Source organism: Mirounga angustirostris, unplaced genomic scaffold, assembly GCF_029215605.1.
Source record: "Mirounga angustirostris isolate CCGP_5_RB_7025 unplaced genomic scaffold, mMirAng1.0.hap1 SCAF_4, whole genome shotgun sequence".
Taxonomy (NCBI): Eukaryota; Metazoa; Chordata; class Mammalia; order Carnivora; family Phocidae; genus Mirounga; species Mirounga angustirostris.
Genome location: NW_026991712.1, coordinates 2,530,923 through 2,547,119, shown reverse-complemented (window position 1 = coordinate 2,547,119; position 16,197 = coordinate 2,530,923). Strand labels below are relative to the sequence as shown.

The 16,197-nt window shown below is 59.8% G+C and overlaps 1 protein-coding gene across 1 annotated transcript; it reads left to right on the top strand.

Annotated features, from left to right (window-relative positions):
* The first annotated feature begins 4,810 nt into the window (after positions 1-4,810).
* Positions 4,811-8,796, top strand: CUNH8orf90 (chromosome unknown C8orf90 homolog). The gene is given in 3 exon segments (XM_045895564.1): positions 4,811-4,889; positions 8,215-8,572; positions 8,574-8,796. Coding segments are annotated over 3 exon segments (660 nt in total).
* The last annotated feature ends 7,401 nt before the right edge of the window (positions 8,797-16,197 follow it).

Below are 16,197 nucleotides of genomic sequence, written 5' to 3'. Positions count from 1 at the left end.
CCACCGTCACGGCTCCTGATGGCCAGGCTCTTGGGAGAGCCCCCTGTGGGCCCTTGGCTCATCACCATGGTCTCCACCAGACCCTGTGCCCCATGAAGGTGGAGACCCCTTCTCCCTGCTGAGCTCCAGCACTTAGTAGGTGCCCGCAACATGCCTGCCGGGTGGAAGCAGCGGATGGGCTCCTCTGTGGAGGCTGCCCCGGAGGGTCCCGCTCCTTGAGTCAGCAGAGGCCCCAGGTCCCTGCAGGTGCGCTGCCCGGGACACACCCTGTCTTCCAGGGTCCGCTCCTCTTTCCACACTCCTTTCTGAATCTTTCACAGAAAAAAGTGGGGAAAGGTTTTCTCCTCCACTTTCTGAAAATGAGATTTTAAAAATAACTCGGAGGCAGTCACAGCACCAGGAGGGGATTATCTGGGGGTTCAAGCTGCGCCGGGCAAGTCCCGCAGGGTCTGCTTGCCTCTCCCCGCACTGCTCGCTCCCCTGGACACCCTGGCTGGCTTGTCAAGGAGACAGGCACCTGCATCTCTAGTGACGGGGAGGCAGAGAAGGGAAGACATGCAGCAGGAGCCCTGCTGAGAAGGGAGGTGGCCGAGATGGTGGTGGAAGGAACACTTGGGCTGTGACTCCCAGCTGGAGAAGGGGACTGGCCCCTATTGGTCCCCCAGTCTCCTTGGTGCTCTCCTTTCTCCGGTGAGCTCACTGCTCACCAGCCATGGCCTCCTGGGCTAGTTCTTGTTCCTCAAGCGCTGTCTTTCCTGCCACAGGGCCTTTGCATATGCAAAGGGTTTCTCAGACCCTCTTTCTCTCCCTTTCACATGACATACTGTCCTTCCTTAACCTCAGCTTCAATGTTATTTCCCCCAAGAAGCTGTCTTGGACCACAAAATAGTACATGGGGTGTCCCCACAGCCCCTGCCTCTGCCCCAGCTCCCTGACAGTTTCCTTCTCTAGCCTTATCACAATGGATAATTCTTTTATTTACTGACTCAACTTGTCTTTTTTTAAAAAAATATTTTATTTATTTATTTGAGAGGGAAAGACAGAAATAGCGAGAAAGAGCATGAGTGGAGAGGAGAGGGAGAAGCAGGCTCCCCACTAAGCAGGGAGCCCGATGCCAGACTCGATCCCAGGACCCTGGGATCATGACCTGAGCCGAAGGCAGACACTTCACCAACTGAGCCACCCAGGCGCCCCCTTAACTTGCCTTTTATCTATCTCTCCAACTAGACTGCAAGCTTCCTGAAGGTGGGGACCAGGGAGCAGAGGACACTGTTTCCCCACCCGTGTCACCGGCCATTTCCTCTTGCTGTGTTTCAATGCCAGCCTGTCTTCCTTGAGGGGGCTCTGAGGCCACTGGATGAGGTGCCAGGGCATCAGCTCGTGGGATGGAGCCTTGGTGGCTCCGGAGAGAACCACTTGCCTGGTAACAGCCCGGATCAGCCTCCTTCCATCCCCTACAGTGTGCCCCGGGATGGCTTCTCAAGTGACCTCTTATCCTCAAATGATTTGCCTTAAGGTCTGGTGGGCGGCTGAATAACAGCCCTCAAAGATGTCGATGTTCGAATCCCCGGAGCAGGGAATTGTTATCCTGTACAGCAAAGCAGGACTTTGGGGCTGGGATTAAGTCAGAGAGCTTCAGATGGGGAGATTATCCCAGATTTTCCGGGCGGTCCCTCAATGCAATCACACGGATCCTTCTGAGAGAGAGGCAGAGGGAGCTTTGATGCGCAGAGAGAAGAGGAGGCCACGTGACCACGGAGGCAGAGAGTGGGGCGATGTGGCCACAAACAAGGAATGCCAGCAATCCCCCAGAAGCCGGGAGAGGCGAGGAACAGGTTCTCCCTGGAGCCTTTGGAGGGAGTGTGGCCCTGCGGAACCCTTGATTCTGTCCCCGTGATACTGTTGGTGGTGATTGTCACAGTAGCCCTGGGGAACTAATACAGTGCTTGGGGGAGCCCGAGCTAAGACCCCCTGGGTCTGTCTGCATTCTTGCGGCAAGCTGGAAGCTGTCCCTCCAGATGCTGGCACCTGACGGCTCAGGTGTGGGCTACATATCCCAGCCTCCCCTGCAGCCAAGAGGGCCTGGGGACCCAACTGGCCCCTGGAGTTAGAGCGTCCAAGTGCAGTTTCTCCTCGTGTTCTTACGAGGAAGCTGCTGGCCCAGGACGGCCTCTGGCCCGTCTTCCAGGCTGGGTTGCCATGGGGCGTGACCTCCGACCAGGGGCCACGCGTGAGGGGGTGGAGCCACAGCTGGGGGGAGCCCGCACCCCTGGGGTGTGGGGGCTGTGGAGCCGAGCTGCCTGGAGGCCTGCCACAGACACTGCAGGAGGGACGGTGCTCCGTCCTCCTGAAGCTGCCGTGCCGGGGGCTCTTTGTCACTGCCGCTCCCCGGACTAATACACGCTGGCCGAGCGGCCACGGCGTGGCGGGTCCTGGTCCCCAGCGGTGCCCAGCGGTGCTCTGTAGAATGTCAGAAATGGCGGGCGCCTGGGTGGCTCAGATGGTTAAGCGTCTGCCTTCGGCTCAGGTCATGATCTCAGGGTCCTGGGATCGAGTCCCGCATTGGGCTCCCTGCTCCTTGGGAGCCTGCTTCTCCCTCTGCCTCTCTCTCTCTGTCTCTCATGAATAAATAAATAAAATCTTTAAAAAAAAATGTCAGAAATGGCATTATTTTCTCCCATGCTGTGGATGGCTGAGCCACCCCCCAGCGCTGCTGCCTGCCCTGAGAGCTGGGGTTCGTTGGCCCATGCGGCTGGAGCACGGGATGATAGAAAACAGGCCCTGTCACGTGAAACACAGGCACCCACTTGCCCGTGGCTGACTCTCGGGCCTACGGCTGGCTGTGCTCTTGCCCTGCGAGGACCGCGAGGGCTGGGCTCTCAGCCTGCATGTCCAGCCCCGGGCCTGGCTTGACCAGGGGCTCAGGAGGCGCTGGTGGGTGGGAAGCGGCTTGTGCGGGAGGGGGGTACTGTGCGTCGTGCGGGGGCCCATCGGGCCCTGAGTTACTGCTTCTCGGGACCCCACCATGGCACTCAGGGCCTGGACGTCTGGGCTGGAGGCCGGACCCCGGGAACACTCGTCGGGGCTGGTGCTCATGTCGTGGAGTGCCCTGGCCCTGAGACACCGTGCGGGAGGGAGAACCTGCGCTCTGGGCCCACACTGGAGGGTGCACGGGGCGTGTGGCTCCTACTCTTGCAGCTTCAGGAATACGGGGACTCTCTGTTCCGTGCGCTGCCTGTCCTCTGTGCTAGTGAGTGTCAAACGCACTGGCAAGGGCTTGCAGAGAAGAGCTGGGGGAGGGTTCCAGCCTTTGTCCCATCGGCTCAGGGACTGGAGGTCCTTCAACCGTGAGCTCCTGTCCCGAGGTCGTCAGGAAGCCAGTCCGCAGGGATGGGGGCCGTTCTTTGTGACCCTGTCGCATTTCCAGTTCCGTCACATTATATCATCCCTCCTCTATGGTACACTAATTTTTTTTAAAATAAAGATTTTATTTATGTATTTAGTTACTGGGAGTGAGAGAGCATGAGCGAGCAGGGGGAAGGGAGGGAGAGAGAAACTCAAGCAGACTCCCTGCTGAGCACAGGGAACCCGACACAGGGGTCCATCCCAGGACCCTGAGATCAGGACCTGAGCCAAAATCAAGAGTTGGACGCTTAACTGGCAGCCACCAAGGCACCCCCCCCCTTTACACTAATTTTTTCACTGAAGTGTGTAGGCTGCTTCAGCCCTGTTTTATGGATGGAGAAACTGAGGCCCAGGGAGGTAATGCGGTTTGCCCAGCCTGCAGTGAGCCTGTCTAGCTTAACCCAAGGTATCTAACCAAGGAAGGCACAACCCCCACGTGACTTCCAGTGGGAGGGCCAGCTGGGCCTTGTGGGCCTCTGAGGTGTACAGAATAGGCGGAGAGGGCTTCCTGGAGGAGGCAGCGTGAGCTAGGGCCTGAAGGATGAGTGTGAGTTTGCGCTGTAGAGGAGGGGGCCAGGCTTCTGGAAGACGCCCTCTCCCCCCGAGTCGCTGTGCGCTTCCAGCAGACAGTGGGTTGTGGTAACGCATGGCCCTGGGCACGTGGGACCTTCAGTGCACACAGGACAGTCTGAGCTGGGCATCCAGCCCTTTCCCATCTTCCCCGAGGACAGACACTGGAGCCCCCTGGCAGGCCGCAGTGCTGGGGAAAACGCCCCCCAGGGTGAACCCCTGGAGGCTGGGGTGACTTCGAGGCTGTCCCCCAGTGGTCAGCACCCACTGCGCACATGTCATGAGCTACCTTCCTTTTGATGGCTCCTGTCCCCGCTCCCCCACTGGGCTTGGTCCACTTTGAGGGAACCTGAACGCATCAGGTCCCCTGAGGCCAGGGGCCTGGTTTGACCCATTTCACGGGACTACTGGAGCTGCTGAAGACGGGGCTGCTGATGCGCAGCCCCTCGGACCCCGAATACTGGTGGGATGCCTGTGGGATGGATTTTGGGCTCTGTTGCCTTGTGAGCGTGCCCGATGGGGTTGTGGACACGAGACTGAGCTGAGCGACCGGGGAAGAAGAGGCGTGGGGGCCTTGAACCTGGGTGGGTTAGTGGGGAGGGGCCCAGAGGTGTCTGAGTGCCAGGGTGGGGTCGGATGGTTCCTGAGCAGGGCCAGGTGAGCTGCAGGGGTGTGGGAGGAGGGGGCCGCCAACCCCCCTTTACCCTTCTCCCTCCCGGCCCCAGGCCACTTCCAGGTGGGGCCCCTTTAATTGCAAGGTTCTCTCCCCGCCAGAAGGCCCCTCCCCTGGTCTCCTGGGCAGCCAGGTAAACAAGCCTGATCCCCGGTTGCTGACATGGCTTCCCCTCTTTTGGGGGACCCCAGCCCAGCAGGTCTGCCCCCTCCTCCTGTAGCCACTCCAAGTAAGTCACATGGTGGGGCGAGGGGTGGAGGAGAAAGGGGTGTCCTTGGCATTTAGGGCTCTGAGAATGTGGGAGAGGAAGCTGCCATCCCACCCCCTCTTCCTGAGGGGGGGAGCTCTGCCAAGGTCATGCAGCAGGTCAGGGCCGGGGGCGGGCACTGACCTCACCCCCTAACATTCCCTTCTTCCTGCTCTCCTCTAGGACCACTGCCCTGCAGCCCTCCCAGGGGTCCTGCAGCCCTTGGAGCCCTGAGCCTGGAGGGGCCAAGGGTTCTCCCCACTCCTTAGGCCCCTTCCAGATCATTCTCTGCCCCTTCCCTCACTGCCTCCTTAAAACCCCAGTGCTGGATCCCAGGTCCTCAGAAGTACACACCCATTACCCCTCCTGGAGAGGGGCAGTCATCCACCCCCTTGAATTTGGGACTCTGGCCCTGACCCTCTCTCCATCTCTGTGGCTATGCTTTGCTGATTTCTTCCCTCACCCTGGCCCCTCAGTTCTCCAGACTCCTCTGGAGCATCTTGTCCCCCTTTCCCCAACCCCCACTTGTGCCCTTGTCATGCCCTTGGCCTTGTCAGCACCCGAACTACAGCCTGGCCTTGACCCCATTCTCCAGAGTCTCTCCTGAGCTCAGGCCCTCAGAGCAGGATTCCTGCCCTTCTGGGCGAGTCACAGTCCACTATTTCCAGCACATTCTGCGTCCTTCCACCTGCCCTGCCCCCCTCGCTCCCTCCCTCCCTCTCTGCTCACCCAGCTCTGCCATGATCATCACCCCCCCCCCACACACACACCCTCTTTCCCTGGGCCCTCTGTGTTTTATTGTACCAGCCTGGCAACCCCCCAGCTCCCCACCCACGCCCCGCCTGCACCCATATACAGCTGAGCCGAGCTGGGGATAAACTCACCCGCTAATGCTCTTTAAATTCCTGACTGTGAGCCTGAGGGGCCTTGGTCTTTGCTGGCTCCCACTGCATCCCTCCCTCTGTCAGGTCTCTCTGGCTCCAAGCGCCACCCCCCCCCCCCACTCTGCTGCTGGCCCTGCTCCCTCTTTGAAGACACTAAAGCCATCGGAGGAGGACTCCCACAGGTCCCCAGCACCACAGGCACCTGGCCGCCTGTGCCCACGGCTCTGTCCACCCAGTCCCTGCTCTCAGCAAGCCAGGGAGACGAGGAGGAGCAGGGCCAGCAAGGCCGACATTCCTGCCTGCTCAGGGCCATCCCCCACCCTCTCTCTCCAGTAGCGTGACATCCTCTCTCCTTGCTAGATCTTTCCAGCAACATAAAAGCTGCTGTTGTACCCTGTCTCTTGACCCCACTTCCCTTTCAGCTATCGTCCTGTTTCTCTGCTCCCCATTTATAGCAAAACTCCTCACAAAGGTTAGTTTTACTTGCTGCTTCCCCATCTCCCCTCCCACTCGCTCGAGAGCCCACTGGAACCTGCCCTTCCTTCCCCGCACTTCACTAAAGCAGGTCTGCTCAAGGTCACCGACAACCTCCTGCTTGCCAGACGGGGGTCAGCTCTGAGGCCTCGTCTGATGGGACTTATCAGCATCTCTGGGCTGAGCAGCGCCCCTCCTCCTCGCCTGGCCTCCAGAGCCCCAGGCTAGGCTTGCTCGTGCTCCTGGTTTCCTCCCGCATCACTGCTTATTCCTCCTCCTCTCCCTGGTCTATTGATAGTGGGGGCCCCAGGCCCTTCTCTGTTCGTGTTCTGGCCCAGCGGCCTCATTCAGCTCCATCTCCCAGGTGTCTAGAGCTCCAGCCTGGGGCCTTTGCCCCAACTCCAGACTCAAAGCTGGCTGTCCTCTACACCTCTTCCCTGGCCCATCTAGAGGCCACCACTACCTGCCCCAAATTAGACTCTTGACTCCCCACCCCATTCTGCTCCTCTCTCAGCCACCCCATCGCTCCTCCTTTCCTCCAGCTGCTAGGGTCCAGCGTCTTCCCCTTTTCTCCCCTCCCCTCCCCCACCCTTTCCATCAACAAATCCACTCCTTCCATCCTCAAGACATATTCACAATCTGAGCGCTTTCCACCGCAGCTGTGGTCGCGCCACCAGCCCCTCACCCGAATTACTGCCCTGGCTTCCTCATGGTCCCCTTGCTGCTACCCTTACCACCTCACCTGTCTGCACCACAACGATCAGCTCACCTGGCCAAATGCAAGGCAGAAGGTGGCACTCCTCTCATGTGGCCAGGGCCCTCCCCTCTCCTCTCCTGGGGGTGGCATCCAGAACTCCTCTCTTCTATGCAGCTTTCTTTCATCCCCAACTCACGGCAACACCCCACAGCCCTGCGCCACCCACTGGCACTGAAACCCAGCCGCTCTCCCGAGAAGCCTGCAGGGCAGGCAGACTGCAGGATGAAGACAGGACCCTTCAGCCCAGTGGTGGGAGGCCCCTGCCAAGGCCACCCTGGAGCTGTCCATGGTGCTGAGCACAAAGGCTCCCTGAACTGGCCCCTTTGGCCATGTCCACGGCCCTGCTCAGAGCCACGTCCACCCCCTCTACCACCTGGGGATTGGTGGCTCTGCTACATCCACGGGGCTGAGCTAGGAAATCACTCTCCAGTGACAAAGTAGGTTCCTCAATGCCATCTCATTGAACAGGCTTGATTGTTCCCAATTTTTAGAGGGGGAAACTGAGGCACAGGAAAGTTGATGTGCCCCCAGGGGCACAGACACAGAACCAATTCACCTCCCAACCTGACTCCTCTATCCCCTGGGGCTGCTTGCTCCTCCCCCTGGGTCCCAGGATCGCTATGCCAGGCTGGGAACCTCTTGTCACCCCCCGGTTCCTCCCCACCTCCATCCTCAAGGCCTGGCATCTGGCCTCTCGGTCTCCTCCCAGCTAAGTACTTCTCCTGGCGGTGTCCTTACCTCATCCTCACTGGGCCCTGATCCGACCTCCAGGCTGGGCTCCCGTAGTCCCTTTTCTGCACAGCCTAGGATCAATTTTCAACCGAGAGTGACCACATCACCCCCTTCCCCAACCGCTAGCTGTGAGCTGAGCCCAGGGTCCAGAGCTTGTTCAGGAGGCCCTGGAAAACTCCCCAGGCTCCTCCCTGTCTGGAACTTTCCGCCCAAGCAGTACTGAGTGGCCCACTCTTGTGGGCAGCCCTTGGCGCCTTTCTGCCCTCCTGGTGTGTGGGCGCTGTCCCCTCGGCATCCGCCTCCCGCCTCCCCTGTCAGCCCCGGGGCCCCACCTCCGCCTTCCAGGGCCAGCCCCGAGGCAGGTTCTCAGGCTCCCTCACTCCCTCCTCGCCCCCCGCCCCCCGCCGGCCGGCGGCACCGCCCGCACGTGGTCACTTGCCCTCTGTCACTCCCGGGGCCGTGGGCCCGGCAGGTCCCGCCGCGCCCCCGGCCCCGGAGCCCCCGTTCCCGGACATCTACGGCGGGGACGCGCAGCTCTGGGCGGCGCACTTCCGCGGCATCGGGCGCGCCTACCGCGCGCTGGGCAAGGAGGACGACTTCGCCATCCGCGTGCTCACCGAGGACTTCACGCTGCCCTTTCCGTTCGCCTGGCCGCCAGGGCCCGACCCCGCCCGCGGGCCGCTCTTTTACGACCCGCGCGACCGCGCGGGCTTCGACTTCCTGCTGCGCGGCCCGGGCGCGCCGCCCCCCGCGCTGCTGCGGCCCCTTCACGCCACGGCCCAGGCGGCGGCGCGCAAGCGGCGCCTGGAGCGCCTGGCCCTGAGCTACGCCGGCGCGGGGGCGCCCCGGCCCGGCCTGCTGCTGCTGGCGCCCGGGCCCGGCTGCGGCGCCGCCTTCCCGGGGCCCGCGGGGCCCGAGGCCGCCACCGCCGGCGGCGCCCCGAGGCTGGGCTAGCCCGCGCCCGACGCGGCCAATAAAGAGTCGCTCTGCTCCGCCCGCCAGGCTCTTTGCTGGACGCCCCCGGACAGGCGGCGCGGGCGCGACAAGGGGCTGACCCGGGGCCGGCCTGTTCACCGGCGCTGCCGGGGATCCACGTGGGTCTGCAGCGGACAGCGAGCGGCGAGTGAAGTCCGCGTGGCGACCGGGGCAGGCTGTCCGAGGACCCGACCCTGGATGGGGGCGGCGGCGGCCCGGCGTCCACCCGCAGAGCCTGCGCTCTGGGATGCTGGCCCCAGCCCCGTGGTGGGGAGTGTCGCGCCCATCCCGCAGGTCGGGACACCGAGGTCCTGGTTCCTCCAAGGAACATCTGCCATCTGTCTGTATACCCAACTTCCAGTTCAGTGGTTTTTCCTTTTTCCAAGACACAGGGGCTTTGGGGTCTGGGGAGCTGGAGAGGCAGAGGGAAGGGCAGTAGGTGCAGGGCAGAAAGGGATATGAGGAGTGGAGAGTGCAGGGTGGGTGGGTGAGAGGACATGGCAGGGACGGGGCCCGCTAAGGCAGGAAGGCCACATGGCGCAGTCCCCAGAACGGCTGCTCCCCTGCCGCCCTCCCTGTTGGCTCTGGGGAGAAGGGGTGCCTCCTACTGTGTCCCCCAATGCCTCTTGTGAGCCCGGAACAACCACGGGTGAGCCAGCCTCCTCCGCCGCGACAGGTCTGTCTACTGTGGGCCGGCTGGCGGCTTCCTCCGCAAACCTGGGGACCAAAGGCTGAGGTTTCTTCTTGGGGGGGCGGTGGGGTTGGACTCCAGGTGTGCAGGGGAGGCCGGCGCGCTGGGAGGGTGCATTCTCACTCCAGTGCAGATGGAATCAGAGTTCTTTTTTCCTTTCTTCTGATCCGGGAGTTATTTATAGCTTCCCAGTCGTGGGCAGAAATGGTTTTTCCAGAGCCTTGCTTGGCTTGCTGGAGAACCAGTGATAGGAAGTGCTCACCTCTGGAAGAGAAGGAGGTTTCTGGGCTCTGCAAGAGGGGTCTCCAGCTTCCTCCTCTCCCACTAGTGGTTCCCTTAGATCCCCGCAGGACTCCACGCTCCTTCCACCCGTGGACTTTGTCTTTTCCATTTTACTGAGATGCACAACAGTTACTTTATAATGTGTATGCATTTGGCTCACAGTAGGGCTACAGCAGTAATAACATTAGGTATTGTACGTCCTATGTTGTGTATTAATTGTTTAGGTCCACCCAGAAGTGGTCCCTAAACATGGATTCGAGTGCACTTTATTTGCGAGGTGACACACAGGTGGGGGAGCAGGGAAGTGACAGAGAAGGGAAGGAAGCCCTTTGGGGATCCCCCCAGAGCTGACGCATGCCCCACTCCAGGGGCAAGGAAGCCAGGGGTTTATCACTACCTCCTGGGGTCGTTACTCTGACGGCTTGGCTTGCCCTGTGGGAACTGAGCTTGCACCTCTCCCAAAACGGCAGAAATGGAGTCACCATTTAAAAACTCTTGAAACAAGTTGGCAGAGTAATTTTATGACTGCAGAGAGTAACAACAAAAATTTGGGGCTTCTGTTTAGTATTTAAGTAAAACATGTTCTAGAAATGTATTTTTAATATAGTTTGTTAAAGTATTAGGGACAGACTGGAAATGAAAACGCTCGTCCTTCACCACCACTAGTTTCAGAGGCATTAACCTAGGGCACAAAGACCCCAGATGAGTAACCTAATAAAGACACTGACATGATTAAAATTAAAAAGTAAAACATGGCAATAAGTGCTAGGAAGAAAATGAGTAGGGACAGAGCATATTTCACACAGGATGGTCAGGAAGGGTTTCTTGGAGGAGGTGGCATTTATACTGAGATTGGAAGAATGGGAGGAGGCAGTCACATGCCTGCTGGGGGAGGGTGCTCCAGGCAGAGGGGAGGGCGCGGGCAAAGGCTGGGAGATAACAGAGCTTCAGCTGTCCAAGGGCTGGAGGCAGGGGCTGCGGGGCCAGGGCCCAGTGCACAGGAAGGGAGCTGCAGGGACCGACCAAGAGCCATTCTTTTCACAGGTGTGTGGGGTTCTCAGTTCCAAAGCCTTCCACAATCACACCCACATTTCATCCTCATTGTACTTCCATGGGGTTGGCAGACAGTTGAGGACACGGAGACCTAGAGAGGGGATGGGGCTTGCCCGTGTGTTATTAGAACTCTGCGTTAAAACCATGGCCAGGCTCCAACAGGCTTAAACTACAAAAGGTTCAAAAACGGTTTATATAACTGGAAGATCTAGAAATAAACTGAGTTTCAGGTAAGGTTTGATCCAGGATGCAAGATTTGATTCAGTCAGTAACATGCATTAACTGGCTTAGGGCTGTGTTACCTGAATCAATGCCCGTAGCCAGGGTGTGGGGTTCCCTTGATTGGACTGTAAGAATAAGGCTTGGAGAACTGTGAGCCTTGGGGTAAGGTAGAATGGAAGGGCTGATAGAATGGAATGGCCACCATGTCCAGCTTAGCCAGGAGATGTGAGCCCTAGGATTTGGCCCCAGGGCTGACATTTCCTGCCAAACCACACATTTCCTCTTCCAGTTAGATATGTTGGTCCCATGGAGAAGCATGGTCAGAAAAATGAACTTCTACCCTTTAGTGTAAAGCAGGGTTGAAAGTCTAATTCGTTTTTTGAGCACCAGCTCGGTGCTGGCTCCAATGTTGGGGCTGAGTGTTCAGGGAGGAAAGACACTGCCCACATGAAGAAGCTCGGGGATCGGGGGTTGGGAGGACATGAGGACAACACCTTGCCCGCTGTCCCTTCAGTGAGAGTGTGGGCAGTTGCTGGTGGGACTCAGCTTCTTCTGCCTCTCTCCATCCCACAGGGGGTGCCATGGAGCCCTCACTTTGCCCTTTTTGCTCTGGCTGCTGGGATGCTCAGAGCACATTTGTGCCCAATTGCCCTAGCTTTCCTTAGGCATGATCCTCGGGGGCAATGTGCCTCTCATGTCTGGCTTCATTGTCTTCCTCATTTGGCTGGCTTTTGAGTCTTAGGAACTGGGGCTAGAATTACAAGAATGACACTTGGAATCATTTTTGTAAATTGGAAGGAAATGCCTGGATCCAGGGGGCGACACTTCACCCCACCTTCCTCCCACTGAGTTGCCGTAAGATCTGCCACCTGAGAATCCAGCTGGGTGGTGCGGGCTGGACTATGTGGCTCTGGTATCAGGGGCCTACCCCTGTGATGTTGGGCACTGGTACTTGCTGGGGCAGCAGCGGCTACAGCCAGGCTTTGGGGAGCACAGACCTTGTGGGAATACTGTCCATCCTCTCCTGACTCGGCAGCCCTTGGCCAGCGCTCCTTCTGGGGCCTTGGGTCGTGGGGCCTCCTCCCGGGCTGTGGGAGGATGTGGGTCTCGTCGGTCAGGTCCCTGGGCCCTGCCTGGCCCACGGTGAGAGCCTGACAGGGAGAGGACCGTGTTTCCACCGTGACTGTCCACTCTCCCACCGTCCATCCCTCGTCCCCTTGTGTTAAGCCAGGGTGGCCGCCCCTCTGCTGTCCAGGGGCCTACTGCTGCCCCTGGGGCTGAGGCTGCCTGCGGCTGTGTCTCCTGCAGAGCCTGGGGCCCACCTTCCATTCTGGGTGCTCTGGGGGGAGAGGTCGGGATCCCCGGGCATTGGTTCAGAGCCCCAAGGCTGGGTCCTCTCCCTCACAATCTCCACAGGCTTTCCCAGGGAGAGAGGGGCATCTATATTCCCTGTTAGATTCCTGGGCTGCTGAGAACAGGGGTCGGGGCAACCCCCCCACCCCCGTCTCTGCTCCACTTTCCTCTGGAACAGACTCTGAGGAGCAGCGAGGATGTTTAATTAATTGCAATTACAATCTTCAAAGGAAGCCGAGAGTTGAAAGTTGTTCCTAATTACTGTGTTATGATGTCGGCCTGCTCCCCAAATTGATTGTGTTAGAATTTCCGATGGAGGATTAATTGAGTTGCCGTGAGGACCCACTTGTGTCCCTCCCCCTTTTAAATAACGCCCGTGTTCGGCCTCGGAAAAGGCACTGGCCTGGAATGACACTGAAGGCTGGGCCGGCAGAGGCTGTAGGCGGCCGTCTGGGTGAAGAGCTCAACGCCAAGCTCAAGGCCATGGGCGTTGGCGTGGGCCGGCCAGATCGGCTCCGGGTGGTCACTCGCATTGTTCACCAATGTGTGTGTGCGGCGCAGGTGTGCACCCGGGACCCAGACAGATGCAGGCATCGTGTTTCTGGTGGCAAATCAGGAAACGTGTGTGAAAGACCCCTTAGGTGTGTGGAGTGACAACGAAGGAAAGGTTGGGAAGAAAGGTCTGGAAGGTCTAGAAAGATTGTTTGGCTGCTGTGAGTTGAAATAAGTTTGGGGGCGGGCTGAGCGGAGGCCGAGCTGCTGGGAGAATCTAGGCAAACTTGCTGGAGATCAGAGCCGAGTGGGTGGGCAGCAGGGTTTCCTGAAGTTTGGACGTGAAGCAGGGGAGGAAAGCAGTCAGGGACGCCCAAGTTTGGGCTGGGGCAGTGGGAGGGATGGAGTTTCATCTACCGAGATGGGAGTCCGCTGAAGGCCTGCAGGCTAACGGGTATGTGGGGGACACAGGCTCAGCACAGAAGGAGGTCTTGTCTCATGGTGGCTGAGTCACTCACAGCCCGGGAGAAGTGCACGCACAGCCCCTTGGCTTGGTGGGTCCCCTAACACTTGTCCGGGAGCCTGGTTCTTCTCTGTGCAGTGGGGACTGTCCCTGGTGGAGCTGCTGAGGCCCATTTCAGGCCCTAATGCTGAGTTAGGGGCGATGAGTTCTCCTATGGCCCTTTAATTACCGAGCACCAATGAGCCCTGAAATTATAGTAAGAAGAGTTGCTGACGGCCCCAGCAGCCCTTCTTTCCCCACCATGGGAGAGTAGACAGGAATCTTGGGGACAGATGGGGGCGGGGGAGGGGTGGCTTCCAGCAGAGGCCAGGTTAGGTTCCACCTAGGAGGCTTCCAGGGTTCTGAAGCTCAGGTGTCACTGGGCTCACGTGGGCCCCAGGAGACAGGTGTGAAGGCAGGGCGCAGGGGGTGCCCGGCAGCATCCCAGCCCCAGACTAGGTGGGTCCCCATCATCCCCATCTTCTCAGTTAGGGAAACCAAGGAATGCCACAATGGCTGGGCGGAGAGTGACCCAGCAGGCTTCTGGCTCCAGTGTTGTGCTCCCAAGGATGGCCCTGCGTGGTGGCCAAACTCCCTGACCTCTCTGAGCTCTGGAGTCCTCATCTGTGAAGTGGGGTGACGGGGTGTCTCCCCATGGGGTGGGGCCAAGCCGTCATGGTGGCCGAAGGGGCGGATGTGTGTCGTGTTCAGCCCAGGTGTGGCTCATCCAGGTCTCGGCCCGAAGGCTCCCTGTGGCTGGGTCTGACAGTGGGGAGTCGCCGGGGTGGGCCTCAGTCCCCTGACCCCGGTCCTGTCCGCAGTCATGGCCACGCTGCGTCTCGGCCCATTCCCAGGCCAAGAGCTGGGGCTGGAGGAAGTCCCAGGGAGCCTCCCCCACTCCCCTTAAACGCACATTTGTTCCAGATCCATGAATATGCGATTGTCGCCCACCTCCTCCCGGGGACTACGAACTTCCTTTGCCTCTGCGGTGAGGCTCTGCATTAATCACGGCTAATTGCTAGCGGGACTCGTTTATGTCAAGAGCTGTTATTCCTGGGAATAAAGGGGAATAAAGGCTGGCTCCTTTCAGGAAGCTCGGCGTTGCCCGGGAAGGAGCCATGCCAGACCCGGACAAGGCCCCCGGCCCCCCGCCCGGCCCACTTCCAGCGGCCCCAACCGCATGTGCCAAACGCGGGGCCTCTGGCCTTGGCTGAATCTTCAGGGAAATGAGCACATCCATCACGTTCACGCGTTTTTCTGAAGTTGTTGTGAGTTTCCTTGAAACCAAGGAAGGTTTTTTCTTTTTTTCCTTTTTCTGGCAACAACAGCTGGGAATACATTGACACTTTCTAAAAACTGTCACTTATTGCTTGGGGACGGGGCAGGGGAGGAGCCATGCCTTCCAAGCCCCAGGTCCAGATCTGAGCGTGCACACCAGGCTTCTCCGGAGGTCCGAGGTCCGTGCTGGGAGGTGGGGGGCGGAGCGAGTCTGGGCAGGTGCGGGGCGGGCTCACCGACCAGGACCGAGAGCACGGATCAGAGGGACGGTGGAGAGGACTGCCTGCTTGTGACTTTTTACTGGCGCATGTGTTGTTGGGCTTATTCACAGGAATGTCGGGTCCCTGTCTTCTTAGAATCAGGGTGTGTGTCTGATGTCTGTTAATCCTGGCCGAGGCCACACCTGTGGAGACTGGGGCGTGCGAAGAACCGGTGTGCTGCGTGCTCGGGTCTGCGCGTGCACCTGTGTGCATGTGGGCTTGCTAGTGTGGATGCGCGTGTCTGTGCGAGCACCCGCGTGTGTACACGCATCCATGTGTGTGCATGCGTGTGTGTCCGCGGGCATCTGCGCCCGCCGTGTTTTTTGTATGCGGTTCTGGAAGCTCCGCCCACACAGCTGCTCTCTGTTGCAGCAACTGTCTGAGCTCTGTGATTTGAGGACCATCACACTGATGAGGAAATTGAGGCTGAGCGGGTTTGGGGGACTTGTCTGGGGCCCCAAACGTGTTCCCTCCCCAGGGACAGCTATGTCTGCAAGGCCCACAGGAGGGTGCAGAAGAGGCCGAGGGGTGAGTGCGTGTGGGGAGCTCACTCGGTGCAGGGGGGGCCCCTCCTGCCTCCCGTTCCCCTGACTTCAGCCTCCCTGCCTCCAAGCTGTGTTCCTGGGTGTGCTCTGCAAGTCCCACCTGTGGCTCAAGGGCGGAGTGTGATGGCCGTCCTCCCTGGACCTGCTTCCCCTGGTGGCCCTGGGGAATCTCTGGCTCCTCCACCCTCCCCACCCCCACCCCCAGGAGCCCGAGCACCTCCCTGCTCCCCCTCCTCTCCATCTCTCTGGCTCAGGCAGTCTGCGGATCACACCTCCTCTAGGAAGCCTCCTTGGCCCCTCCTGCACCCCAGGTTGGGATCCCCCAGGGCTCACTCCCTAGGGATGTTGCCAGTCTGAGCGACTGTTGCTTAGTCCGGTGCCGTCGGCTGCTGGCAGGGCTGAGTTGGTGTGCAAATGCTCTGTGCTCCCATGTGTCGGTGAGCTGAGCTGCCCGCTAGAACCTCAGGCTGGGGTAGGAGCCCCACCCCCTGCCCTCAACGATGACTTCCACCCCCACGGCACTGGGCCATGGCAGACAGGTTTCCGCTGTGGCCGAGGCTGGCTGGGGGTGCCGGCTTCCTCTCGTGCTGGCCAAAGGACCCAGATGCCAGTTCCCAGCCACACTCTGTGCTGTGGGTGTGGCTGGGTGGGGGCAGCCTGCATGACACCGAGGCAGGCCAGCCAGCCAGCGCCTGACCCGCCCTGGGCCTGCAAACCACCTGAAGGCAGAGTGGGGGTCCTCTCTGTCTGCATGTCTGTCCTGAGACAGGGAGCTCGCCCTGCGGGTGGAGGGGCCTGGAGG